The sequence below is a fragment of the Prionailurus viverrinus genome, chromosome C2 (genome assembly GCF_022837055.1).
Source record: "Prionailurus viverrinus isolate Anna chromosome C2, UM_Priviv_1.0, whole genome shotgun sequence".
Taxonomy (NCBI): domain Eukaryota; kingdom Metazoa; phylum Chordata; class Mammalia; order Carnivora; family Felidae; genus Prionailurus; species Prionailurus viverrinus.
The window spans coordinates 63,555,015-63,582,913 of NC_062569.1; the positions used below are offsets into that span (position 1 = coordinate 63,555,015).

At 43.5% G+C, this 27,899-nt stretch overlaps 1 protein-coding gene across 1 annotated transcript in view; it reads right to left on the reverse strand.

Annotated features, from left to right (window-relative positions):
* The window catches only part of SLC7A14 (solute carrier family 7 member 14), a 69,640-nt gene that overhangs the window by 25,144 nt on the left and 16,597 nt on the right, over positions 1 to 27,899 (reverse strand). Inside the window, exons 2-6 of the mRNA XM_047875565.1 lie at positions 22,606 to 22,842; positions 20,732 to 20,949; positions 11,749 to 11,895; positions 9,060 to 9,268; positions 6,320 to 7,197 (exon numbers count right to left, since the gene is read on the reverse strand). Coding sequence (XP_047731521.1) covers positions 6,320 to 7,197; positions 9,060 to 9,268; positions 11,749 to 11,895; positions 20,732 to 20,949; positions 22,606 to 22,842 — 1,689 coding nt within the window. The remainder of the gene's footprint in view (positions 1 to 6,319; positions 7,198 to 9,059; positions 9,269 to 11,748; positions 11,896 to 20,731; positions 20,950 to 22,605; positions 22,843 to 27,899) is intronic.

A 27,899-nucleotide genomic window follows, 5' to 3' on the forward strand; every position in this document is an offset into this window, starting at 1 on the left:
ATTTTTACTACTCTGGGATCGACTTCCCAAAACAGACATTTGCCAAGGCAGAAATGAAAACTAAATGGTAATGAGAAGGTGTCCTCCCCACCCACTGCCATCCCTACCAACTCCTGCTTTGCTGGTTAGTTTTTAAAATACCACCAGAGGGGCGCCTGGGTGGCTCAGCTGGTTAAGCATCTGACTCCTGATTTTGGCTTAGGTCGTGATCTCACAATCATGAGATTGAGCCCCGCATCAGGCACTGTGCTGGGCATGGAGTCTGCTTAAGATTTTGTCTCTCCCTCTCCCTCTGCCCCTCTCCAGCTCTCTCTCTCTCTCTCTCTCAAAAAAAAAAAAATACCACTGCAAGCCCATTGATTATAGTAACAGTAAGGTTTGTTTAAGATGGTGTGGCCAGGAAGAGCAGGCTTGGATTGAATAGGGGGTTGGCGGGCGGGGGGGGGGGGGGGTGTAGAAATTCTCTTCCTGGCCCTGCTACTGATCAAATACAAAGTCACATTACTTTATGCCTCAGTTTCCCACCTGCAAAATGGAACTGGGGACTTATTTTATTTGAGGGGTATAATGGCCATGAAACAGAATGCAATCTTATTAAAGAATATTTTAAAAAATCCAGTAATGCAAGCCAGTAATGCCACTTCTAACTCAGCAGAAACCCAAGGGAGACATGTTCATGTGTCCACCAAAAACATGTACAAGAATGTTCACAGCAGCTCTATCTGTAATAGCCCCAGAGTAGAAGCAAGTTAAATGTCCACAGGCACTAGAATGGATAAGTGCGCTGTGGCATATTATTACCACAGTGGAATGCCAGCCGGGTAAGGAGAGTGAACGAACTAAAACCACAAGCAACGACACGGATGAGTCTTATAATGCTGAGGGAAAGATGCCCAGTGGCCACTCTTTCATGGCTCTAAGTGTGTTCCAGGGGCCCTGTTCACACCTGCTCCGGGGCCCTTCGTCTCTGCCATGGCCATCTCTCCTTTCCTTCTTTTGTCTCAAAGGACAGCCGATATTGTGGCTGCTGCTGGGTGCAGAGCCATGGTATCACCCGGCCCTTTTCTCCATGCATAGCCCTGCCCGGCATAGCCCCTCTGCCAGCAGGCAGCCTGGACTGTAGCGGGACCACCCCCCCGCCTCCTTCTTGGAATTGCGCTGCTCCTCTTGCCATCCTCGCCCTGGCCTTCGTGAGTTTTATTTTGCCCTTTTGAGCATGATTTATTTGTCGAAGTTGCCAATTGTTTCCTCCTCTGCCTACAAGGAGAATTTCAAGCTTATTTATGGGACATATCCTCAGGAATTGATTTATCTTGGTGTCCTCTCTGCTCCCCATTCAAGGCCCCCCTCTTCTCCTCCTCTTCCCTACACGACAATGGCTGCTTTGAGTCAATTTCCAACAGGGTTTTCAAATGATACTGCAGGTAAAGACCACAGCTGTGTTTTCCCTTTGGAAACCACGTTTTAGTACAGGATTTACGAAGCTCATTGCCAGATTAGTGTCTGTTCTCTAAATCTATAGATGAGAATTTGGTTTTTCTCTGAGGGGCTGAAAACATTCCAGGTGAGAACTTGGCAGCCCTCAGGGTGAGGGGGCCCACGAGCTGGTTCACCCGATCATTATTTTATACTCAAGTCCCACAGGGAACAGTAGACCTGGAAAGTACTGCCGTATAGTGTCATCACTGGTAACTGCTAGTTTCGGGCTCCCTGAGACTCTGCCCAACACTTCGAGGTGTTCTTTTACAAAACCGCATCAGCTGAGAGAAAAGGAACAGGAAGTCTGATCTGTGCTCATTTTGCTGGGGATTATCAAACATTTGCTGTGCGTGTTCCTTCTCTTGTCTGAAGGAAAAGGAACAAGTGCTGAGTAATCTTGCTGGGACTTGGGCCTTATTTTATTCAGTGAGTCGTGCTCATCCGAAGGTTCAGAGCTTAGCAAAACATTGTTAGAAAAATGCTGTGATTAAGATTCATCTAGAGAAGGCTGGTTAAAAAGATATGCCCGAGAAGATGATCGAGTTATGACTCAGCCTAACCATGTAAATCTCGTTTTTAAAAAGTAGCTAATGTTTCATAAGAAGCTCCGTTTAAAAATATCTCTACTGTTCTCCCCAGGAAAGTTATACTATGAATAACAAAATAAAAATCTGACATCTTGGAGACTCAGAAGTTTAGAGATGGCATAATTATTCTATGAGATCACTGAAAATTGTATAAGCCAATTTGGGGTTGTTCGATGGATATATTTTATATGTGCAAAAATTTGTTTTTGAAAAACAGGGAGTTTTTGTAATTAAATCATTTGCCTTGCCTGCTAGTATCTTCTTATTCTTCTCTCTAGACCAGTCCTTGTCACATTTGAGCATGCATCAGAACAATGTGTAGGCTTTGTTAAAACCTAAATTGCTCTCAGAGATTTTGACTTGGCAGGTCTGGGATGGGGTTTAAAATCTCACTTTTAACCTGTTCCGTGAGTGATGCTCCTGGTCTGGGACCACACTGGGAGAACCACTGTTCTAGATCATTGTAAACCTGCCCGCACATTAAAATTCCCTGGGGATCTTCAAAAAAAAAAAAAAATACCCAGTGCTTGGCTGCACCAGACCAATTAAATCAGAAAATCTCTGAGATCCTGGGTATAGAATATTTCAGGAGCAGCTCGGGTGATTCTGATGTGTAGTCAGGACTGAGACTGTTTGTTCTAGGCAGAAATTACTCAGGGACCATTTCTCAAAGACCATGATGCTAAAGCAGTTAGTAGCCAGCAGCTGGATGCGAGCTGTGAGCTCCTGTGTCCTCTGACTGGCCAACTCCAGGCTGCGTAGTGGCACCCTCCCATGTCATGGAGTATCAATTTCTGGAGCGAGTTTGAAGTTTATGCTATCAGCAAGATTACAAAAGGCTCTCTGGGAGTTTTCTTCTGCCTGATAACTGGGAGGGCAGCCTGAGTCAGAACAGGTTCATGCTGTACTTTGGCATGTGATAGCTAGTCTGGGCGACAATGAATCATTTTAGATTTTAAAGAGAAAGGCAGGGAAGAAATGATTCTTATTACTTTCTGCAATATTTTCTTATTTAAGCCCCAAACAGCAACCAGATGAAGACGAGTAGAATTAATCTGCATTTTTACAGATGGGTAAACTGAGACCCAAAGGAGCTAAGTGAACTTCCCAAGGTCACAAGACACAGAGGTGGCAGAACTGTGATTTGAACCTGGACTGTTTGACTCCAAAGGCAAGGGTCCCTGCCACCTTACCATGTTTGCAGAGTGCCTCTGGTGCTCCAGAAACCATAGATTTAGTGCAGAACTGGTGACGTAATTTACGGGCCCCAGTGTGAAATGAAACCATAGGGCCCCTTGTTAAAAAGTTGTTAAGAAAAAAAAGGTTGTTAAGAATTCAAGAAAGCAGCAGCAGAGCATTAGGCCAAATGTGGGGTCCTATGCGCCCATGGAGCCAGCCCTGATGTTAGGTGTTAATCCGCACAAACTACATATCAAACATCCTGATCCAATAGGGAAGATGCTCAGAGGCACCCTGGCAGGGAGGTACGGGCTGCAGATCTGGGCGTGGAGATACTGAGTTTTTAATAATAGCTCTGTGAATAATCTCCAGTTATTCCTGTTGACCTTGAGTATGTTGTTTAACCTTTTGGAGGTTCAGGTTAGTCATCTGTGACATTGAGAGAGGGAGCGGTGGGGAAGGGTAGATGATTTCAGTGTTTCTCAAACTTTGTTGTTGTTGTTGTTTTGTAATGCTTATTTATTTTTTAGAGAGAGAGACAGAGCATGAGCAAGGGAGGGGCAAAGAGAGAGGGAGACACAGACTCCGAAGCAGGCTCCAGGCTCCGAGCTGTCAGCACAGAGTCCTAGGTGGGGCTCGAACCCACGAACTGTGAGATCATGACCTGAGCTGAAGTGGGACACTTGACTGACTGAGCCACCCAAGCACCCCTCAAACTTTGGTTATTTATATGCCACATATTTTGTATCATGGCCATGGTCATGATCCCTGGACCCATACTACCTGACTTCTAATTTTGGCTCCCCTAAATTCTAGCTATGTGACCTCGGTCAAGTGCTTCCACTTCCTCATCTGTAAAATGAAGATTGCTGTGAGGAATACATAAGTTAATGTGAGGAAAGTCCTTGAGTAATAGTTGGTATGTGATAAGGGCTACATTAAGTGTTAATTATTACTACGAATCATGGCACCTGTACCAGTAGTAATGCTTTTTCTTTAATTGGACTCACTTGTTAAATTTAAAAATAATCACCAGATTCATGTGAGTAGGTATATTTTTTCTCGTACGTGTGCAAATGTATAATACCTATATAATACTTTTAAAAATTCAAAAAAAGTCCATTCATATGCTCTCTAAAATCAGCCCAAATATTACTGACAGAATGGTCACCAAAACCATGGGGAACATTGTGCTAGATATTGAAGGTCCCTTCCAGCTTTAGTACTCTAGGAATGAATGAATAAATGCACGTGTCTTTGTGTCTATGCCTTCAGTCATTTGACAAATACGTGACTGGAATATTTCTACCCTCCTCAGTCACTTCTACCCACAGTAGAATCTTTCTACTGGTTGGCTACAGGTTTCAGTGGAAAAATGTTTAAATGGAGAAGAGAGGTTGTGAATAAATCATGTAAGTGGTTTAAACTTTGAGGGGTTAGTGGGGTTCTCTCAAGAACTCCCCCTAAAGTCTAACGAAGGATGAAACCTAGAGTTGTGAAAATTGGGACGGGATGCTTCTAAGAAGACACAGGATGGCCTTGAGAGGTGAGGAATCTACCGGAAGGTCTGGACCCTTTCCTTTGGGTACTGTTTTTGCTCCACTTCCTTCTATGCAGATCTTATCTTATAGGCTTACAGTTTCTGTTTGTTTGTTTTTGTTTGTTTGTTTATTTATTTATTTATAATTTGAGAGAGAGAGAGAAAGAGAGAGCACTAGAAGGGGAGAGGGGCAGAGGGAAAAAGAGAGAATTTAAAGCAGGCTCCATGCTCAGTGTAGAGCCCAATGTGGGGCTTGATCCTATGGCCTGGGGATCATGACCTGAGTCGAAATCAAGAGTTGGACTTTCAACCAACCGAGACACCCAAGCATCCTTAGGCTAACGGTTCAAATTCCACCTCCTCAAGTTCCTTTCCAGCTATTCTTTTTTTCTCATCGGAAGAGTAGTCATAGAGAAGTATTTATTAAGCACATGCTGTGTGCCAGGCACAGAGGACATAGTGCTAAACACCCGTATTCCTATATCAAGGAGTGGATGGGACCTCAGGGCTATCAATTTGTATAGGGAAATAAAGGGAGTGACTAAGGAACTTTAAAATCAGTTTTCACTTAAACACCCCTCTCAAGTTACCATGAGCACTGATCTCCAACCATTTCATGAACATCAGTACTCGTTGGATATAATAAACGTGTGATGTGAATGTAATATAAATCAATCACAAAGGAAAATGAAAAATCTTTGGACAGGGGTAGGGCTTTATGAAGGCAATAAAAGTGAATTTAGAGAGAGAACCTCTGATTTACGCCCAAAGTTGTGGACAGTTGAAGTCCTAGCAGAACTGTATCAGTTGTCAACAAAGAGAAAATCAGTTAAGATTGACAGCGTGATGTGTGCTTTCCAAGAGAATGACTAGAATATCGAAGGATGATGAAAGAATCTTGAGAGAAAATGAAAAACTCTTGAATATCTTATAAAAGTCAATATGAAGTGAGGGATGGTAAATGGTATAATCTAGTCGGAAAAATTATGCCAAAATCCACACTTAATTCATACTTTGCTCGTTTAAAATATTAGGGCATGATTGGTATTTTACTTTAATTTTGTCAAATATAAGAAAAGTAATTCTTCTGTAACTTTCAGTTTCATAATTTTTAGTTTCTAAGATAGAATTCCAGTCAACCTTTTTCACTCTAATTTTTACTGTGTTATTTATGTCCCTTTATTATGTGGATTCATTTTACTGAATGACTGTTTATATTTCTATAAAATTTATTTATATTTTTAATTAATGACTTTTTATGGAATTAATTATTCATAAAAAGAATGTCCAGTAATAGTATTCAATGAAGTGATGGATTGATTAGCATCATTCTTCAGAACCAACGGCCAAGACCATAATAGGCAGAAAGGGCACAACTGGCTTTATTGACTCTAATGCAGAGAGCAAGGGTGCATAGAACAAGCCAGACTTCTCTTGCAACGGAGATGCCTAGTCCAGCTAGGAGGTAATTTTGGGATAAGCCTGTTTAAGGCCTTGAGAGGGAATTCTCCAGGCGTCAAAGGAAATTGCTTACCCACAAAGCACCAGACTGCAAACCGGATCCATGTGATGGTGGAGAGCTTTAGCATGAGATAAATGTTCACCAGCATGGCAAAGGCAGGCACGAAGGGGAGGCAAGGAGCCATGTAGGGTAGCTTTTTGGGGTTCTCTGGTTGCTGCAGGATCACGAACACCAGGGCGCCGATCAGCAGCACCATCAGAACAACCAGCAGGATGGCCCACCAGCTCCGCTCTGAGATGTGGTCGGAACCAAAGATGAGGAAGGAGCAGAAGATGAACATGAGGATGAAGAGCAGGAGCACGCAGATGGTCACCGTGTGCCCTGTAGCTGCTGTGGGCCGGTCCATTTTGCCTGGAAGGCCCAGCCGGATCCTCATGGTGTAGTAGCGGGGCCCGATCAGCTTCTTTAACTTGATGAGATAAATGTTTTCAGATTCATCGGCTTCGATGCCTGTGGTCATGTCCACAGTGCCGTAGTTGGGATGGTTCACATTGTAGGTGGACTTGTCCGACTTGCCTATGAGCATCTCGTTGTCTCCCAGGGATGGTAGGTTCTTGGCCCCGCATGTGTTGGTGGCTGGGCCAGAAAACTCTTCCCCTTCACTCACAGGAGAACAAACTTCCTTCTCACAGTCCGCCAGGATGCCCTCCTTCTTCTTTGTGTGCTCCTGGGACAAGAACTTGACAAAACCATCAATGTCACTCTCTGGTTGGTATCGAAGGAGCAAGACGCAGACAGAGACCAAGGTGTAGGCAAGGAGTGTGCCGATGGACATCATCTCTATTAGGTCTTTCAGGCTGACTAATAACGAGAGGAGAGCTGCTAGGAACCCCGATACAATGCAGGCCACCACTGGTGTCTCTGTGTAGGTGCTCACATGAGCCAGGAACCTGGAGGGACGGGCAAGCAGAGGGTTAACAGTGAGCTACAGATGGTGACTGACTCTAACACGGCTTAAGTCCACCTGGTCCTGCTCCTCCAATGTACTTCTGGAGTCACTGCTTTGAATACAGTTATTCCTACTGCAGGATTTGGTTTCTGGAATACAATTTAAAAATAATTTGCTTTCATGCCTTGGTTTTGAGGCAAACTTCTTTATTAAAGTTCCTACTTCATTATGCGATGTGAAGGGACGACTGAATTTAGGAAGGCATGTTAGAAATCTGAATCGAAGTGCAAGCTTTGCTGGGAAGGAGTGATATGTGGAACATTCATACACCTCCTTGGGGTCCCCTAAACCTGTGTTACCTAAAATATGGTCAGTCCGTGGACCAGCAGCATCAGTATCACCTTGGAGCTTATTGGAAATGCACATATTCAGGTATCACCAGAGACCTCCTACGTCAGAACCTCTGGGCATGGGGCCTAGCAAACTATGCTTTAAAAAACCTCCAGAGGATTCTGATTTATACTAAAGCTTGAGAAGCATTGCCATACAACAAAAGTGCAGAAGTTTAGTTGGCAAAATAGCGCAATAACTCAGAACATGTGCTCATAAATGCAGCCCAAATCCAGCCACTTACCAACTGGAGAAGACCAACAAAGGTGAGTGAATGACAGGTGCCTCTTTAGCAGTTCCTGTGGGCCTTAAGCAGGTTCCTGCTCTCCTCCTCACTCTCTTCCTAATCTGCCCTCCTCCCACCTCTTCCATTTCTTTTTTATTTTTGTCTTTCACATATGACTGACTATCAGCTGCCTTTGGAGCTCCAGCATCTTTCCTCTTTGACAGCAGAAAAACCTTTTGGGTGTGTGAAGTTGTAACATCTCCGCCACACTCAGCCCCTTCTTGATCTATCCAGCTCCCCAAACATGGCAGCTCTGACCTGGTGATGACTTCAGGGGGTATGCAGGGGAAATGGAGCAGAAGATGACAGCTGGCGGCAGAGAGGAAGTCCCTGAGCTGGATCCCCCCCCGTACCCCTGAGCGCTCCTTGACCTCCATGCTTGAAGAATGCCTTCCCTGCAAGCCCCTCATACAGTGGGCACTGGGAACCGAGAGATGGGCCACATTTCCTTGGGGCAGATTGACCACTTCATGGCCAATGTAGGGGGCTGGAAGCCAATATATTGGAGTGCTTGAAAATCCTGTCTTTGGAGTCAGACAGTCATGGATTCAAATCCCGGCCTCCCCTCAGCAGCTGGAGGATTGGGGTAAGTGTTTTCACCTTTCTAGGTATACTCATCTACTATATTTGTCTGCAAAACAGGGTTATTGTGACAACTACATGGGATCTGTATACAAAGCACCCAGGGTACACAAATGTTCAATGAATGGTAGTTATTGTTGCTACTGTTATTAGGTTCTGTTCACATGGTCTTATATTCCCTGTGATGGTAGCTTTTAATGTTTTCACCCTCAGAGGGGCTGTGGAGAGATGGTCAGTACCTCACCTCAATGTGAGGGCAGGCCCAAGATGTCCCTGGGATGGGTCCTTCTTTCTGGAAGTCACTCAGTGCAGCAGTTTGACACCCACAATCTTCACAAAGCAACACACAGTGTCAAACAAGAGGGGAGGGGCAGTTAGGGGGAGTATACCAGTTTGTGCTAGATTGGGAGACCCAGAGTCAAACTGAGGGGCTGTTATGGGGCTTACGTTCTTTTCGCTCAGACTCTTTATTAGGATATATGATAAATTCCATCGTCTATGTGACATACACGCACATCAAAATTATAGTCAGGCTGACAGGGGGTGACATTCTCCCTGGACAGGCATGGCAGAGCAGAATTAATTTCATAAAGCATAGTCCTTACCTGAAAAGGAGCCCATCACCAGCCATGGCATAAATGACCCTTGGCATTGGGAAGAGAGAGCCCAGCAAACTGACTGTCAGTCCTGCAACTGACCCAATGGCTACTACGAATTTTGCAGCATAGAACCCATGAGCCACAAACATCTCCATGAGTGGGGATTCCGTGTCGATGGCATAGAATGGCACCATCAGAGTTAAGATTATGCTCACCTGTTGAAACAAGAGAAAACATGGCTGGAGGTGGAGAGGACTGACAGCATGGATGGGTGTCCCAAAGGAGAGGGAAGAGGCCTGGACTTTGGATTTGTCACTTCTTGGCATGTGCCCTTAATTTAGACCAGTCATTTTGCATCTGGACCTCTTGGTCTCAGTATTTTCTCCTCACATTAGAATTTAGTGGACTTGACAAGATGGTCCTCAATATCTCTCTCAGGCTTTCATATCTGAGGAATAAGTATGCAGGTATCTAAGCCCCACAACAGCAGAACTACACTGACAGTTCAGTGAAGGGCAGATACCATCACATGGAAGGAACTGGAGCCAAAGGTGCTGGAGCCAGGACCTGGCAGTGGCCGTGAGCACCCTGCCCACATGGGCAGGACTCTCATTTCCTTTATACTTTCAGGATCCTCTATGGTCTTAAATGGATTCTCCCGTTCACTCTGAAAATCAGAGATAAAAACTCCAAAGATAAGTGATCAGAGGTCCATAGCCAGTTAACAGGGGGCACCCATATGAGGCCTATATTTCCATTTCCTCTCTGTAGCTCAGTGCCAGGAGCCAGGCAGCCCACAAATGAAGGCATCAGGATGGAACCCGGTCCTACTCTGGGGTTGTAAGACTACTGTGGCTTTGCTTAGCCAGGAATCACTTGGCACCTAGGACCCATCTTCCTTTATGTCATAAATCGGCCATAACAACCCTCCCTCCATGGCCCCAGGCAATGAAACCACCAGTTATAGGTCCAGGCTCCCCCTGGCCTGCAGGGGCCAATGCTGGCATCAAGAATGGAGGTCAGAGCCTGAACGGGAGAGGGTGGTGCATTTCCAGACCACTTCTTTGCATATTCTTCGGGAGCCAACATCCTCCAGTGAAGCCATGGGCTGCTAGGGAGGACAGCAGGATGGACCACCACAGCCCAGCAGTTTGGCTCTTCTCCTGACGGTGGAATGGCAGCCTGCTGACCTGTGCAAGACCAAACAGCCCCTGAGGCCTGGTTAAGGGCCGTGTGTTCTAGAAGAGGATGTTTCCCAGCAGCTTCACCACTTGCAACATGGGGTGGGCTGGGAGACAGTGGGATTGATTCCTACAGCAGTTTGCGTTGAGTCGGCTGCTCATGTTAGATCCAGATGGGCAAAAAGTGGGCAGATGCATAGAAGTAGTCTGTAGTCTATAAGGCGCTATTCTAAGAAAGGAATTGTGATGACCAACTTTATTATGTGTGCAGCAGGGGTTGACCCCTGGGGGGGGTATATGAGGGAGGAATAAGAGGGGAAATGCAAAGCAGAGCATCTCTGCCCTGAGATACTCTGCCCCACACCACCCTCATGGCCTGAACACTGTCTGCAGGGATCATCAGAGTATGGTTAAGATGAAGCCACTTGCCTGTGTGTGCTCAAGGGGAGGTGATAATCGACCCATAAAACAATTGCCAGGGACAATTGAATTCCTATAAACCACATCCATGGCTGCTCTTGTGTTTTCCTTTGGTGCCCAGGACAATCTTATTTTGCAGCTTGCCCTAATGATCGAGCCAGCCGCTGGTCTGGCTTCCTTAAGTAGTTGCTAAAGCTGTTTCTGTTTTGTTTGTGTTTTGGGGAGGAGGTGCTTTTCCTATGTTTTGCAGCAGGGATGCACGTAACAGCCGTGGATCTTTCCTATTGGTGGTAAGTGAAGTGAGTGGGACCCCCAGGGCCTGGGGCACTTTTGTGACCACACACCTATTGACTTGTTAGCTGGTTCTCTCCATTGCCAGGGGCCGAGGAGGACGTTGGCTGCGAGTGAGCTATTTCTGTGATAGAAATTCTGGGATGGGAACTGGGAAATGACACATCACAAGTTTGAGGAGCATCTGATCCTGAGATGACAAGAAGCTGCAGGCTTCCTTCTAAGGATTCCCCTTGGCAGGAAAACTTGAAAAATGAGCTTGGGCTGGTATAAAAAGAGGGAGCAACAGCAGAAAGAAATGGCATTTCCCCTGAGATTTAAGGGGAAGAGTGTCTCTGGGAGGGTGGTGTACTCTCTCCCCACTCTGGAGGAGCCTCGCCTCCCGCTGCCGGGAAGATCCCAGAAGACAGAAGAGCATTGAGGAGGGTGCACAGAGTTCCACAATGCCTCTGCTTGCACACCCACCCGTTACTGCCAGCCTATGATCTGAGCTCCTTGGACAGCAGCCCACTCCCTGTACACCGTCCCCTGGGCAGTAGTGGACACCCAGAGCCTGTGTGTGCGGAGGAGCAGGGATGGAAACTCAGAGGTCAAGACTGCCCCCGTCTCCAGTTCGGAGTGCTGATTTTCTTCTTGTCATTGGTGGGTGGGGATATAGGGTGCATGGACGCATGCATACAAACGCCGAGACGACACAAGGAAGGGATCATTTCCTGACAGAGGGTGACCCAGTCCCAGAGCTACTTTTTAAGGTCAAATACGAAAAGTCCATCAAGATGGTCCCAAAAGGATGTAGTACTTACAGATACGTATGCTGTCAGGCAGATGACCAAAGAGGCGGTGATGGCATAAGGGATGGACGTGTTGGGATTCTTGGCTTCCTCTCCAGTGGTGGCAATGATGTCAAAGCCAATGAAAGCGTAGAAACACGTGGCTGCTCCTTGCAGCACCTGGTGGGACAATGGCATTTTTCAGACTCAGAGTGTCAGGGCAGCACCAGGGCCCAACATGTGGTACCAACAACTGCCCAGCGCTCGGCCGCGTCACTGAGCAGCAGAGGGAATAACATGGTGGATCTCGTGCTCAGCAGTTGAGTTCTGATCTCCTGTGCTTTCTAGCTGTGTGATCCTGGGCAATTCCCTCATGGGTAAAGTGGAGATAAGAAGACTTATGGCCACATAAACACTGGGTTGTTCAACATATTCAAATCATTTCGGGAAATAAGTGGGGTTTTAAGTAAATCAATAAACTGGCTATCCCTATGTCTTGCGGAACTCATTAACTAACCTCTCCGTGCCTTATTTTCTTCCAATGGTTCTCAACCACAACCAGGGGTCGTATGACTTCCCTTAGGGGATGTTTGGAAATGTGAGGAGCTACTTGTGACTTTCACAGAGACGTGAGGTGTGCTTTCAGCGTTTAGGGTACAGGACTCAAACGCTTCTGCACCAAGAATTGTCCTACTGACATTACCATTGGTGCCCTTTATAGATCATCTCTGTGGTACCCTCTAGATCTGAAATGATAGAAAAGATTTTCAGATCTTCAGATATCCCACTGTCTTCCGTGGGGAGACAGGTAGAGACAGTCTGATTTTTCTGTCCCTCTGGGGCTCGAGTGTCCTAGCTGGGTTATAAGGCTGGAGAAGATATGCAGTGAGAGGCAGTGTCGGGCTGGGGAGGTGGTAACCAGTGACATCTGCTGGATGTCTGTTGGACTGAGCCTGCACGGCTGCAAGGGTGGGTGGGACTATAAGTCAAGATGTCAGTGCGAATCTTCTCTTAAGGAGTGAGTTACTTTCTTCCAAAGAATTGACTGAACTTTAGATGAAGTTTCCCCACCTTGGCATTCTCATTATCGGCTGAAAGCAAAAAGTGTGCCTCTCTGAATGCTTGGGGAATGTCCTTTCAGGGGAGGGTGAGAGAGCTTTTTCTAGACTTGTGTGTATGGGCCAGGGGCCTTGGCAACATGCAAGCTCTAGCCAGGGGCCCAGGGGTGAGCTTCATTGAAGGATCATTTCTCCTCCTCTAATCCACATATAGCTTACAAATGATGAAATTCAAAACATGTGCCAAGCAGATACCTGTGCCCAAAGTTTCACTCTTACCTCTCCCACCGGCTTCTCAGTAACAGATAAAATACTCAGTACTGGAATTGACCAGGTACATGACAAACTGAATATCTTCTCAAACCTCAGAAGCAAGTTTGCTCACCTGTAAAATGACTTGGCCCTTTCTGTGGTCTTTCCCACCAGGATTCTAAAGTTCCAAGTCCCTAAGTGGGCATTCTTATCCTGGGGTCCGTTCAACTCAGGGTGGGAGTCTATGAACTTTGCTAAGAAAAGATTACCTCTTTATTGTTAGTAACCTCTGACTAAACATAAGCATTTCTTTTAATTATGAATGTAAGTGACAAACTAATAGTACCTGTGATTTTGTCACCAAAGCAATCAGATATTTTTTCTATACTAGTAGATAGTTGCAGAGATCTTGAAATGTTTCTTGTGCTTATTGCTACTTCCAAATTACGATAGTTATTAGACACAGATATTAATATTTAAAACACTAATATAGAAGCACATTGTTATTATATCACAATTAAAAATGTTTTTATAACTATGTTTTAATATATTTGCTTTCTTTTGAATTCCTATGTAATCAGGTTATTCATTTATAAACACAATTCTCAAAAGGGGTCCATAGGCTTCATCAAACTGCCAAAGAGTCCATGGCACAAAATAATCTAAGAGCTGCTGGTCTATTCCAAATTCCTTTTTTTTTTTTTTAACATTTATTTCTTTTTGAGAGAGAGAGAAAGACAGAGCATGAGCAGGGGAGGGGCAGAGAGAGAGGGAGACACAGAATTGGAAGCAGGCTCCAGGCTCTGAGCTGTCAGCCCAGAGCCCGACGCGGGGCTCGAACTCACGTACCGCGAGATCGTGACCTGAGCTGAAGTCGGATGCTTAACTGACTGAGCCACCCAAGCACCCCATAAGAGCTGCTGATCTATCCTAATAACTCAGGTAGAAAGAACTTCTCAAGGAATTGTCATCAGAGGACTGCTTTCTGGGAGAGGAGATATCTCAAAATTTACTCCAGTAAACTCCTTCATTTCAGGGAATGGAAAGTGTTTTGGCCTCCAGGCAAGGAGAGAAAACAGATCTCACTTCATTGTACCTGGAGGTTTACCGGTCTGGAAATGTGCTTGTTTTCGCTTATCTAGCAAATGTTTTTGGTCTTTAAGGATGAACAGAGACTGCGATTGCAGGCTCCCTAAACCTCCCCAATCAAGGAAAGCCTTGCTTTAAGATAGCTACCAGAAAACAGGTTCTGCTTTCTCTTCCTTTAACATCTTTCTTCCTTTACACGTACATACATACGTTCGTGTGCGTGCACACACACACACACAGCTCCTGCAAATCATACAGATCTGTCAGGACAGTCAGTTGATGATGTATCCCTCCCAGTTAGGATGAGCCATGCATAGTCCCTATGCCTATTTGCTATGGTCAGTTCTGGATGGAAAGTTCACAGATATTGCAAGAGCTCACTGTTGAGGAAAGGGGGTTGGAAGGATCTTAAAATAAGAACTTGGGGGCCAATCTACCCTAGAAAAAGATGAGAAGTCTGTAAGCCACGCCTTGTGAGGAATCACTGGGGACCCAGGGATGTCAAATGTGAAGAAAAGAAGACTCAGTGGAAGACTTGGAGGACACCTTCCAATTTTGAAGCGCTGATCATGAAGCAGTTGGAGGAGAAATATACTGTAGGCTCCAGAGGGAATCCCAACGCCATGCACAGCCATCCACAGGTTGGGGGTTGGGGGCGGGGATTGGATTTAGTTAGGAGAACAGATTTTACAGATTGTCAAACTTAGCGTGGTTCTGTCACATACTGGCTTGGTGACCTAGAATAAGTTCCTAACCTCTTGGAACCTCATTTTCTTAAATGGAGATGAAAGTGGTATTTAGTTCATAGGGTTGTTGCAAGGATTAAATGAGATTATACAGTGAACTGCAGTCATAGACTACAGCAGGTACTTAGTAAATATTAGCTCTTACCAGCAGTATTTTTTAATTACTATTATAAAATTTCTAGAACAGATGAAACTCAAAGGCATAAACAAATTCTTCCTCCTCCTTTTTTTTTTTTTTTAAAGGGCACATATTTTATTAACTGCTCCCTTGTGCCAGGCACTGTGCTTGGGGATGTGGATATAGTCATGAACAAAAATACTGTGAGCTTAACCCCCTGGGGCTTGGAGTCTAGAGGATACTGCAAGACCTAAAATACAATATTGACTGTGGTAATAAACTGAACGAGATTGATAAGTGTCTATATTATTTATGAAACACAAATTCTGCTGCTCTCCAAATAATTGAAAAAATAGATGGCAACTGCTGAAAATGATGAGATACCAGAATATTGACTATGCTCAAGTTGGGAATGGAGAGAATTAGTCTGCAAAGAGAATGCCTGTTAGCCTGAATTTGCTATGTAAAACTAGAAAGCCATTATAGTTGAAGGAAGACTGGATAGATCAAAGGTAGGACATTTGGAGGTTCTACTGCATTAGGCAGGAAACAGAATTTAACTCAGATGGTTCAAAGGAAATGATTTCAGTGAAGGCCCATTGGCTAAGTCCATCAGGGAGCAACCAGCAAGGGGCCTTCTGGAGCACAGAACAGAGTATGAAAGATGGATAATGGATCTGGGGAGGGAAGAGAAATAGAAAAAACCCAGCATACCTGTCAAGATCAAACAGATCCTGGCCTAACAAGCTATAGATTAAATAAACACATTACCAAGGAGAAGATAATAAAATTAGCAAATAAGATCACCTTTTTGCCTAAGTCAGTTTTACTTAAGTTAGTTTGAATGAATGTTTCTTCCTTGCAAGCAAATGATTCCCGATTGATGAATACAAAAGAGCCAGGAAATGAAACTGGGTATGGGTCTGTCTCTACCCAAATAACCACTAAAATTATTCGCTCTCTCCAGCCCTCAGATCTGGCCATTGGTATTTGTGATTAGGATTCCCTTCCAAGCCTGAAAGAATGCGTATGTTCTTAGGAGTGAACATCTATGAATGAAATTGGTGGGTGAAGTGTGCGTATGTGCATGTTTCTGGGTTCGTCGGTGCTTTCACCTAGCTTTAAAAAAGTATTTCGCATGAATAAAAAATAGCATTGACTTTTTAATTTGACGACGTAAGTGGAAAGTTTTCCGTGGAAAAGCTGGTGTAGCTGCTCAGCCAGGCGATCCAGATCAGCTCATCCCTCGACAGAGCCTTCGTGGGGAAGCAGCACGTGCCTCAGTTGCTGAAAGGCTGCTGCTTACTTGGTCGTCGAAAGCAATGCCGTTAGCGGCATGCTGTTCAGTGTGTGGGGTCCCTAAAAGCTGGCCCTCTGTGTCTTGCTGATATTCAAGAGGCATAGGAATGAGGCAGCTCTCCCTATTCTGCCTTGGCCAGTCTGCCAGATGTCTAGGAGATAATTGGGCGCCTTTATATAATTCACTCCCACGGTAACGAGACAAAACTCCAACTTTAATAGCATTTTCTACCACCCTCAAGCTCCGGATATCTATTAGCAGCCTGTCCACGGTGACAGTGGAATGCGTTAATAGGTTCCAACAAATGAATTAAACTGTGGAGAACACGAAAACCAACGTTTCCTTTGTTTGGAGGCGTTCAGCATTCCCCACACATACTTGCTAAGGACCATTTTCCTTGGAGCTGTTTGTGCGGTGGAGTGTCTCATTTGGTTCAAGAGAAACCATAAGATAACATCAAGAACAAATAACATACAGGCAATACACATCCAACAGTGTCCAGGGGCTAAAGAACTGCAGATGGAAGCAGGGGTTCAGCTGAGGGCCAGCAGTTACTTGATCTAGAGAAAAATGTTTGTTGTTCTTCGGCTCTTCAAGACCAAAGCAGCATCTGACCCAGAACCTGTAAGTGAGTAAACCATTCCTTAAGCTATTTTCTTTGGAAGGATGTGGTTGGGGCAGGGAGAGAGTAGGCTTGTGAAGGGTCTACGGCCAGAGGACAGATTGTTTATTATTAACCCTTTCAACGTACTCGAGAATTGTGTGTCAAGTCAGGTACCGGTATCCTTATAAACCATCTCCTACATAACACAATGATCTCCCCCAGCCCATCCTACCAGAAGTGATTGAAAAGTAAAGTGGATTGGAGCTCTGTACTAGGCCCTTTGTCAGGGATAAGGGTTGGGTTTTCCCTAAGGAGAAGTCTGCAGCTGTTGAGTAGTCAACTCACTTTTGTTGACAATTGTCAAGTAACGGAGTAGGGAGTGTGTTTATTCACTTGGTGGATGTCATGTTCATGAGAGGGTTTCAGACCTTAAAAATTAGGATCCATATTCAAAGTGGCCTTGCTAGGGGCCATCTGGCTGGCTCAGTCAGTAGAGCACAAAACTCTTGATATTGAGGTCATGAGTTCAAGCTCCACATTGGGTGAAGAGTTTACATAAAAAAAAAAAAAAAAAAAAAAAAAGAGAAAAAGAAAAAAAAAGAAGGAAAAAGAAAAAGAAAAAAACAAAACAAAACAAAACAAAAAAACCCCAAAGTGGCTTTCATGGACTAGAAAAGTGACCAGAAAACAAAGTTGAGAGAGAACAGGTCCAGGCCAGTTTGCTAGGGAGGAAATGTACTATGCAGAAATCCAAGGCCAGGCAGATAGAAAAGAGGATGAGTCAGCAACATCCTCAAACTGGGCTGTCCTTTGTGCTCAGCTGATGCTTTTAGTCACAGCCACTAGAGCACATATTTGAATTCCCTGCAGGGATAATGGATTTGCAGCGAAAAATACAAAATTCCAGCTAGACCTTTTTGGTGGCCAGTGACAAGCCTACTCAAGATCGTAAGGTTGGGTTGCAGCGAGATGGCGAGGCCAAAGGTGCAAAGAGAGGCAATCGGTCCCGTGTGACCAAACCAGGTTGGGAGTAAATAGGGCTTTGACTGAAGCAGAACTGGGATTGAATTTCAGATCCATTGCCATCTAGATCTGTAGCCTTAACTTTTCTCAATTTAAGGTATTTTGATGTACGAGTAGAGACCATTGTCCTTATTTTGTAAGGCTGCTGTGAAGATGAAATGAAAAGTGTACATGAAAGAGTGCATCACAAAGAAAATGGTTCGTGTTAGGAACAGAATCCTTCCTTTCCTTTTTTTATGCCTGACTTCAGATCTTCTTTTCTGGCCACAAAAGCTAGTGAGAACATGGGATATGTATAAATGGGGACCCCTAAGGCTGGTTTGCCTTAGTTTCTTCCTTGATGAGGTAGACTCCTGACTATCCTGAGGAGGGATATGGAGCCCTCGAGTGGGAAGAGGAGACCCCCAAAGAGAATAAATACCCCAGCACAAAGCACAGGGGGAAGGGTAAAAGATTCATTCATCTTTTTTGGCACGGGCACAGAAGAGATTGTTTCTAGTCTTTACGTGGGGCCTAGACTACAATGTATGCCATTTCGGTGAACTCTTCGGAGGATTTTGGAAAGTAGACATGAACTGAGTAATTAAGAAAGGTTTTCAAATTGTTTTGCTGCGTCGTCTTGGTAAACAATGCATATGGCCTAGGTTGGTTTACATGCCCAACTGTAGATAAGAAGAGTAGCTAGACCACGTCTTAATGCTCCTCCTAGCTCGAAGACTTTATGACTTTGTAAAAGCTTAAAGGAAATGAAAATGTAACATGTTGGATGAATTACCTTATTGCATTTTTTTAAAGAAGGCTCAGATGGAAGGGGGTGATCATGCACAAGGTAGTCCATGAAGTAGAAAGCATGTCGTAGTCACATAGACCCAAGTAGGAATTTCAGTCCTGGTACTGACTAGCTAAGTGACCTCAGGTAAGCTCCCCAGCCTCTTTGAGCCTTGGATTCTCCACCTGTTAAGTTGGGGACAACAGCACCTTCTTTAAAGTTTTGTTATAAGAGTGAAATAATATCCATAGAACACAATGCTGGGTACCTAAACTCTAGCTTCTTCCTCCTGTAATTATCACTATTGCTAACCACACAATGTGTACTAAAAAAACTATCCAAGGTGTTCTTCTTTTTGGCAAACATTTGATACAATTAGGTTTCCCATTTGGTGGATGAGAAAACCTGAGAGCACAGAAGTTAGCTGTTGGTCAAAGCCCTAACAGTAAGTCCATGACCCCCAAATGTCTTAAATTGTGAAAAAAAATGGTGGGAATTGTGCGCTACAGTGGAAATGCAGTTGTGTTCCGGAAAAACACTTTTTTTCTTTGCCACTCTTGTAATATATTGTTTCTCTTATTTGATAGGAAAGGAACGATTTGTATCGCAAGAGAATATAGACTCAGGGATCCAGAATAAGGTCAACAGTGTTTCTTTGTCTTTTCTGGTTTTAACCAGTTTCGGGATTTATTCACTTCAAGGAGGAGAGATGAACTTTGCGGTACTGTGGAATTCTTACAGATAAGCAGAAGACTAGAAATCTTGGCTCAGATTCCTCCTTTGCTTATTTCTTGGCATTGAACAGTGTGGCACGGTTCAGAATAAACAGGAGTTATTTTGAGTATTCTCCAAGAGAGATTTCTGGTCCCTGGACATCTTGGAGGAAAACCAGTCTAAGCAAAAGCTACACAAGCAAATCTGGGGGAGTCCTGGACATGCGTCTGCCAGTCGCATGGCAGTCTGCTAGGCGGGCATGCCTTTCTCGGCCTCCATTTCTTCACCTGCTAGGTGAGGGGATAAGACCGGGTGATTTCTAAGACCTCTCCCAGCTCAAAATTCTCTGATTTATGTTCTATTATTAAAAAAAAAGAAAAAGGGATAGGTGGGTGAATTTTACCAATGAATTCATAAAGTAGGCATTTTTAGTCATACTAGAAAGAGGATCCAGACACAATTTAGAACTATTTATCAGCCAAGTAGTTGGCTTGCCACTCTGACCTTCCCATTTTTCTTTAGCATAAACCTCACCACCCAGATCATGGGGATGAGATCGGAAAATGTCCTTTTGGTCCAGCCTGCTCTCTGGTCAACTCCCAGACCACTCCAGGTGGACTTTTGTGCCGTGAGCCACACCACTGGAATGGGATTTATGAGCGGCCCTCACTGGGCCGGCCCAGCTGCACTTAGACTTCAGTGGGGCTCTCCATATTGGGCCAAACATTGGGATTAAATTTAAAAACCGTTCTTTCTCTAGTTCTGTACCCAGGCAACACTCATCCCTTACCTACCCACCCACTGTCCTGGCTCCTTTACTGCCTTGTCTATTTAGGGCTGTCTGTCTCTCGGAAAATACTCTACAGAGATTCTAGAGGACCAAGCTGTACAGGCTTTGGAGTCAGACCATCCTGCCTTTGGGTCTTGACTCTGCCAGTTACATTGTATGCTTAATAGTGAGCACACACTGACCTCTCCAAGTGCGAGTTTTTCATCTATAAGACCAGAATGTAAAGATCTTCCTTGCAAGGTTCTTAAGACACCTAAATATTACATGCAGAGCACTTAGCATAAGATTAGGCATATTTCACGTGGCCAAAACATAAAATCTTTTCTTGTTGTTTGTATAAAATAGGATCTCAATAAATGTGAAACAAATTAAAAAATTATATAGGAACCACTTTTTCAGAGCATTCCAATTAAATTCAGATAAAAAGTAATGAAACGGATGCCATGAAGATTACAGGACAGAGCAGCATTTTCTTAAAAATATGTCTCAGACTAGCCACAAGATGGAAGGCAGAATGTGCAATAGCCATACTAGATTTTAGAAGTGAACTCACCCCTGACCAGCCGTGGGGCAAAAACTGGCCCTCAGCCCAGTATTTCCCATTGATGAAGAAGAGGCCTGCAATCATGATGAATGCCCATACTGCCAGATTCAGCACGTTGAGGACGTTGTTGAAGCCCACGGAATTCTTCACCCCCAGCGCAACAATGATGGTGACAATCACAGCAATTACTAGAGCCAGAAGGTCAGGGTATGATTTTTCACCTTTCCCTAGAGGGGAAAGATATGGTTAATGTTGTTCAGAGGGGAGAAAGGGCCATGCAAACCCCCAGCACCGCTTCAGAGCATTTGCACTCAGCTCTGACAAGGGTAATCAGTTTGACATGGAGGGAGGGGAGGCTTGCGTGTAAGTGGGTGTATGTATGAATGCATGTGCCTACACTGTGGTCCACAAGTGTCTATTTGCCAATGGGGAGATTTTGAAATACAAGTAAGACGACCTGATATCCTGGACCAAAAATTGGGATACATGATATGACAATGACAACACAGCCTAGGGAACCATGGCACGGAACATTTGAAGTCAGAACCGTACTGACATATCGGTGGTATAAAACATTGGTTTAACGTGTCGTTTGAAAACTTGTTTATCTTCACAGTTGTTCAGTATAGAGTCCATAAATTTTCCATCCTAGTAATCTTTTCATTTTTAGAAAGTTTTAAAATGTGTATCTTTGAACGCTATTGGAAGAAGACTATTCTTTGCATTTATGTGTATGTGTTTGCAGAGAAGATAAGCAGTGAACATACCCCCACCTGATTGGCCTTGTCTGTTGGCCAGTGGACTCCTGCTCTCTACAGAATGGAAAAGGCACTGCCTCAGCTGTCAGGGTCCTGAATTTCAGCTGTACTTTTGCCCATGACCAGTTGTGTGGCCTTGGGCAAATGCCTCAGTTCCCTGGATCTCATTTGTGAAGTGAAGAGTTTGGACTACCTGATTTTGGAGGCCCCTTTGAGCTTAAAAATTCCATGAAATCAGTATATTGTGGAGATGTGGTCTTCATACTTTTTATCTTCTTATGGTATCTGCTTGCTCAGCATTTTTATCAATTCTTCTGAGATAGGCACACCAAAGTCACATGACTAGCACACAGCCAAGAATCTATACTTGGAAGTTCTGGGACAAGACCCCCAAGTTTCCCCAACTATTGTGTGGCTTCCCACGAATATGAGAGGTTAAAGTCAGACATTAGGATGGGAAGCAAGGCAAGCGATGGATGGAGTGAGTGGTATTTGTTATGTGAGCTTCTGACTGTTCAGTGTTCACCCAGTTGTATTACCCCTTCCTTGACCTCTGCTAGACTGGAATCCATTTTTCCCTTTTAAAAGTATATTTTCTCATTTAAAAGTTAATACATGCTTATTTATAAAAATTAAAAAAAATCTGCCGAAACCACTAGAGAAGTTCCTTACGGTTATTTTTCCTGCATTGATTTTGTTTTTATATAGTTATCAACATAACGCGTATACAATTTGTATCCTTTGTCACATGACATTGCATCAAAAACATATTCCATATTATTACAACAGTCCTCCTAATTATCCTTTTAATTGCTACATAATATGCTTCCACAATTTACTTAATGGTTTGCTCCACTGTAGAGTATTTAGGCGGTTTCTAATCTTTAATATAAATAAGGCTGTGATGAATATCTTTTCATATAAAGCTTTTATGGAAATTAGAATGATTTCCTTAGCATAGATTCACAGAAGAAGAATTACTTTGCAAAAAAAAAAAATAACAAAGAAGAAAGAGACATATTTAAGGGTCCTGATACATTTTGTTAAATTGAATCCTGAAGGAGGAACCCATTTGTTTGTTGGGGTAATTTTGCACGTTGGGGCAAGAGGATATGGCAGTCTCACCTAGGCCATTGAGGGTTCCCACAGTGTCCACCATCCAGCGGCTGATGGTGTGGTTTGCCAAGGAGTCGAACATGCTGCTCAGAGCACTGGCGCCGGCTGCAGTGCCAATCAGGTACTCCAGGATCAGGTTCCAGCCAATGAAAAATGCCACGAATTCTCCGACAGTGACATAGCTGTAGGTGTAGGCCGACCCCGTTGTCTTGGGAACACGGACTCCGAACTCTGCATAGCAGACACCTGCGTGGGAAAAGCATATATGGGTGGGGGACTTTAGGAGATGAGATAACCTCTTGGTGGTCAACCATCTTGGGTACAAAATACTGGGAATCTCTGGGATCTTAGAACAAATACGCAAAATTTTATGCATATGAATAAATTCAAGGCCAATTCTAATGTCTTTCAACGTCAGTTCTGAAAAACTTTTAACCTGAATGTTTTGGAAGAGAATCAGAACTAATTTGAATGGACTATTGGAAACTGCTCTTTGTTTAGAAAAATTCCTATTTGTTGTATGTGTCTCTGTCATGTTCTTTAGGTGTCCTTAGGCGTCAGAATGAGCACGGTCTAGTTCATGACTTGATGACACTAAGTTTACATTATGTATAACATTCTTCACTTTCATTTTTACATATTACAGAGGTCCTCCTCATTTGACAATGATAGTTCAAGTGATCTGTGAAGATTCTGTACTATATACGGGAGGCAGGATTGATACAAAATGAGAGACAGATTGAGAGAATCTTAAGCAGGCTCCACACTAGGTGGAGCTGATGAGGGGCTTGATCTCACAACCCTAAGATCATGACCTGAGCTAAAATCAAGAGTGGATGCTTAATCTACTGAGCCACCCAGATGGCCTATCTTTGATGGAATTATAGATTAAATTAGAAAGAGACTGGGAATACACCAAGCTTCTGGGAGCTGGGAGAGTTTCCTGCATCTTGCTAGGGACTCTGGATGTGAGGCCAGTAGGTAGGATGCCAAGTTGGAGGACAAACCTAGGACAGCCTGGAGGAAACACACCAGGAATGGGTTGTAGGAGGGATTTCAAAGTAAACTTTACCTTCAGTCCCAATTTTGTTAAGGGCCAACCCTGAGGTTCTCTCATCATAAATCAGGGAATAACAGTTCACTCTTTTGTGAATAAAGAGAGCAAATTTCTTCTCCTTTGAAGGGAGTGATATCAGTGCAAGGAAGCACAGAGATGTCAGAAGCCACGGCACAATGAGTGGTTAAAGGTGATGCACTTTCTCTTTTCCTACCCCTTAGTGGTGCCGGCTCTCCGGGTGTCCATGTGAAAGGAGCACTGGACCAGGGGAGCTGTGCTCTTGTCTCAACTTTGCCTTGAACCTGTTCATCCCTTTATATTCAGTTTCCTTCTTTGTAAACTAAAGGAATTAGACAGGGATGCTCTCTTAAGGGCCTCCCTACTGTGACACTCTAGGATTCTACCTGTTACACTGAATTTTATGGATTTTGCTGCAAAACACATTGAACATGGTTCACTTTTCTTTTACATCAATTACTATATTGTTCTACATATGGAGACATTCTCAGGCCTAGCAAAGTCATCCGTCCCTGCACTGAATGACCTAGGCCACTGTTTGTTTTGAGTTCCTGTGTTGGCCCCGCTCGCCCGCCCCCCACCTTTGTAAAACAGTTTTTCATCTCCCTCCTGGAGGTCAGACTGTAAGTTGTTTCTTTTTGTTGCTGTCACAGGGATTACCTTGAACAGGCTGACCACCTCCTTTTCTAAATTGCCACTTCCAACACCTGATGTTTACATTGTTAGAGTGAGTCTAAAACTAAGAGGAAGTGGTCCCTGAAGGAAGGACTGAGGAGTGTATGGAGTGAATAAGCACTCTCTCCTGAAGAGAGTTGGGTTTGTGGATACATATTAGGTTGCCCTTTAGTGCAGTGTAAGGAAAGGATTAGGAGGCAATCCTAATTCTGCTCTTGGGTATAGGATCCATAGCTTTACCCAACAATTCTTACATCCTGTGAACTTCATCTTTTCACCCTTTTTACCCCTGATAATGCACACGGCTAATAAATGGAAAAATCTCAACCAACGCTTTTGAAACTGGCATTGATTTGATTGTAAATTTAATTTGGAGAGGCAATATTTTGAAGTTTGGGCAATCAGTGGTTCTCTCCTTAATATTTGATCGGCCAAATTAGATGTAAAAATTCCCAATTCACCATCAGAACTCACTCGCCAACTCAATAGCCACATCTTACTTAGGTCTTGTGAAGGAGCCAGGGCATTGCTGTCCTGAGGCAGAGGAAGAGGCCCTTAGCTGTGCACAGTGTAGGAGCATATGACATCAGTTGTTTATTTCCCAAGGTCCAGCTTGTATTTTGATAGGTGGAATTTGGGAAGAACAGCAGGAAAACTAAATGAGACACTAACTAGGTAAGACAATTTCTGCTCCTAGAGACCATTCTTTTGGATGCATTGTAAAGGATTTTATTTTTGCATCTTTCTGATTTATTTGTATGCAAGAATCCAGGCTTTTAGTGGGCATTAGAGACGATCCAGCCTGGCACTGAACCTCAGTGGTGAGGAGTAAGTGATCTCAACCCCAAATGTCCTGAAAAAAAAAAAAACCAACCTGGAAAAAGTTGTCAATCACTCCACTTTTTTCAAAAAGATGGAGTGTAAGAGAAACATATTCAAAAGTATCTTTCTAATTTAATAAGAAACAAGAACCAAAGAAAAGGAAACCTCGGTTTTTATCTTAGATTATATAATAATTGAGTGTCCAAGGGCAAGTTACTTACCTAACATGGGTAAAGTGAAGGGGCCAGGTAGATAAACTTTAGGGTCCCTTCTAGTGTTGCCATTCTTTGGTTTCACAGCCAGAATCAACTTTCAAACATTTGAGTCAATGGGGGCAGCTCCGGAGAAAATACTGGAAACCAGTAGTTTTCAGCAAAAGTAGTACTGCCATCTAGGGGGAATTTTGGAAATCTGTGGGGGTGTCCAAGGTTTTCATGATTGTGGACACTTGAGGCATTCAATGTGTAGGGAGCCATTAGACATTCTGCAGTGTGGGACTGTCCCACAGAATGAAGCATTTTCCTGTGTCTTACATAACTTCTGAGGGTCCCAAAGGACCTGTTTATGAAAACAAGTTTATAAATTATAAAAACCTTTTTATAATTTCTGAGCCTGAATCTATCTCCATTTTAATACATTAAAAAAACACTTTTTTTACATTTTTTTTTTTGATAGGCAGAAAAAGACAGAGCACAAGTGGGGGAGGGGCAGAGAGAGAAGGAAACACAGAATCGGAAGCCGGCTCCAGGCTCTGAGCTGTCAGCACAGAGCCTGACACAGGGCTTGAACTCACAAACTGCTAGATCACGACCCAAGCCAAAGTTGGATGCTCAACCGACTGAGCCACCCAGGCGCCCCAATTTTAATACATTTTTAAGTTTATTTACTTATTTTGAGAGAGAGAGAGAGAGAGAGAGAGAGAGCCCACAGGAGCTGGGGAGAGGAGCAGAGAGAGAGAGAGGGACACAGAGAATCCTAAGCAGGCTCCGTGCTGTCATCACAGGGCCTGTTACGGGGCTTGATCTCATGAACTGAGAAATCATGACCTGAGCCGAAATCAAGAGTGCTTAACTGACTGAGCCACCCAGCTGCCCGTATCTCCATTTTACATATTAACACAAAGTTTTTTTTTTTTTTCATGATTTTATATGCATCGAATTTTCCAGGGCTGCAACAGCTGGGTAAATTAAGGGACAGTTGCAATTTCTTTTGTTTGGAATTAAGAGTTGGTCATTATTTTGGAAAACCACATCATCAACAGCAGCATAAGTCATGGTCTCTGAATATCCAACAGCACACCTATGTGACTTGTGTTCACAGTTGTTCTACAAGTGACAGCAGACATCTGATGACTTCGTTACGTCTCCTATTGTTCTTATGCTCTAGCTTCTACACACTGAAATATTATTTTTACTAGAAGTGACTTTTCTTTCGTTTACCTTTCACACTCAGGGGAGATATATATATATATTTAAATTAAGTGTGTGGCTCTGGAAAATAGTAAGCGTTCCTCAAAAAGTTAAAAATAGAACTACCTTGTGATCCAGCTATTGGGTTACTAGGTGTTTATCCAAAGAATACAAAAACTCGAATTCAAAGGGATACAGGCACCCCAATATTTATAGCAGCACTATCTACAATAGCCAAATTATGGAAACAGCCCAAAGGCCCATTGACTGATGGATAAAGAAGGTATGGTATATATATATATATATACACACACACACACACACACACACACACACTGGAATATTACTGAGCCATGAAAAAGAATGAAATCTTGCAATTCGTAACAACAAGGATGGAGCTAGAGAGTATTAATGGTAAGCAAAATAAGTCAGTCAGAGAAAGACAAATACCATATGATTTCACTAATATGTGGAATTTAAGAAACAAAAAAAAGGAACTAAGTGGGGGAAAAGGAGAGAGAGAGAGGGGGAGTCAAACCAAGAAACAGACTCTTACCTTCAGAGAACAAACTGATGGTTACCAGAAGGGAGGTTGGGGGGGGGGGTATGGGTTAAATAGGTGATTGGGATTAAGGAATTGGCACTTGTTGTGATAAGCACCAGATGTTGTATGGAGTGTTGAATCACTAATTATATAACTGAAGCTAATATTATACTGTATGTTAACTGGAATTTAATAATATTTTTGTAATGTTTATTTATTTTTGAGAGAGAGAGAGAGAGAGAGAGAGACAGAGTGTAAGCAGGGGAGGGGCAGAGAAAGAGGGAGACACAGAATCCGAAACAGGCTCCAGGCTCCAAGCTGTCAGCACAGAGTCCAATGTGGGGCTTCAACCCATGAACCTCGAGATCCTGACCTGAGCTGAAGTCGGACGCTCAATGGACTGAGCCACCCAGGCGCCTCTGTTAACTGGAATTTAAATAAAAACTTAAAAAAATATATATAATTTTAATCACTAGAAAAAAATAAGTGTGTAGGAAGGTAAACATTATCTCTAGTTTATTTCTAGAACTATTTGATAGCAAAGGAAGAATTTCAAAGTATTCATTACCTAAAGTTGATTTGTACTAGGGGGGAGAATCACTATGGGAGAAACATTTATAAATAATCTGTACTCAATTTAGTAATGCATTAAAAAATTTCTTGCCCTAGGGTTATCTTCCTAGTCATATTTGCTTTATGCTATTGTCAAAGTGATTCTGCATTCCTTGGCCAACCATCAAGTGATTGGGGAGGGAGAGATATATTGATTTCAAAAGTA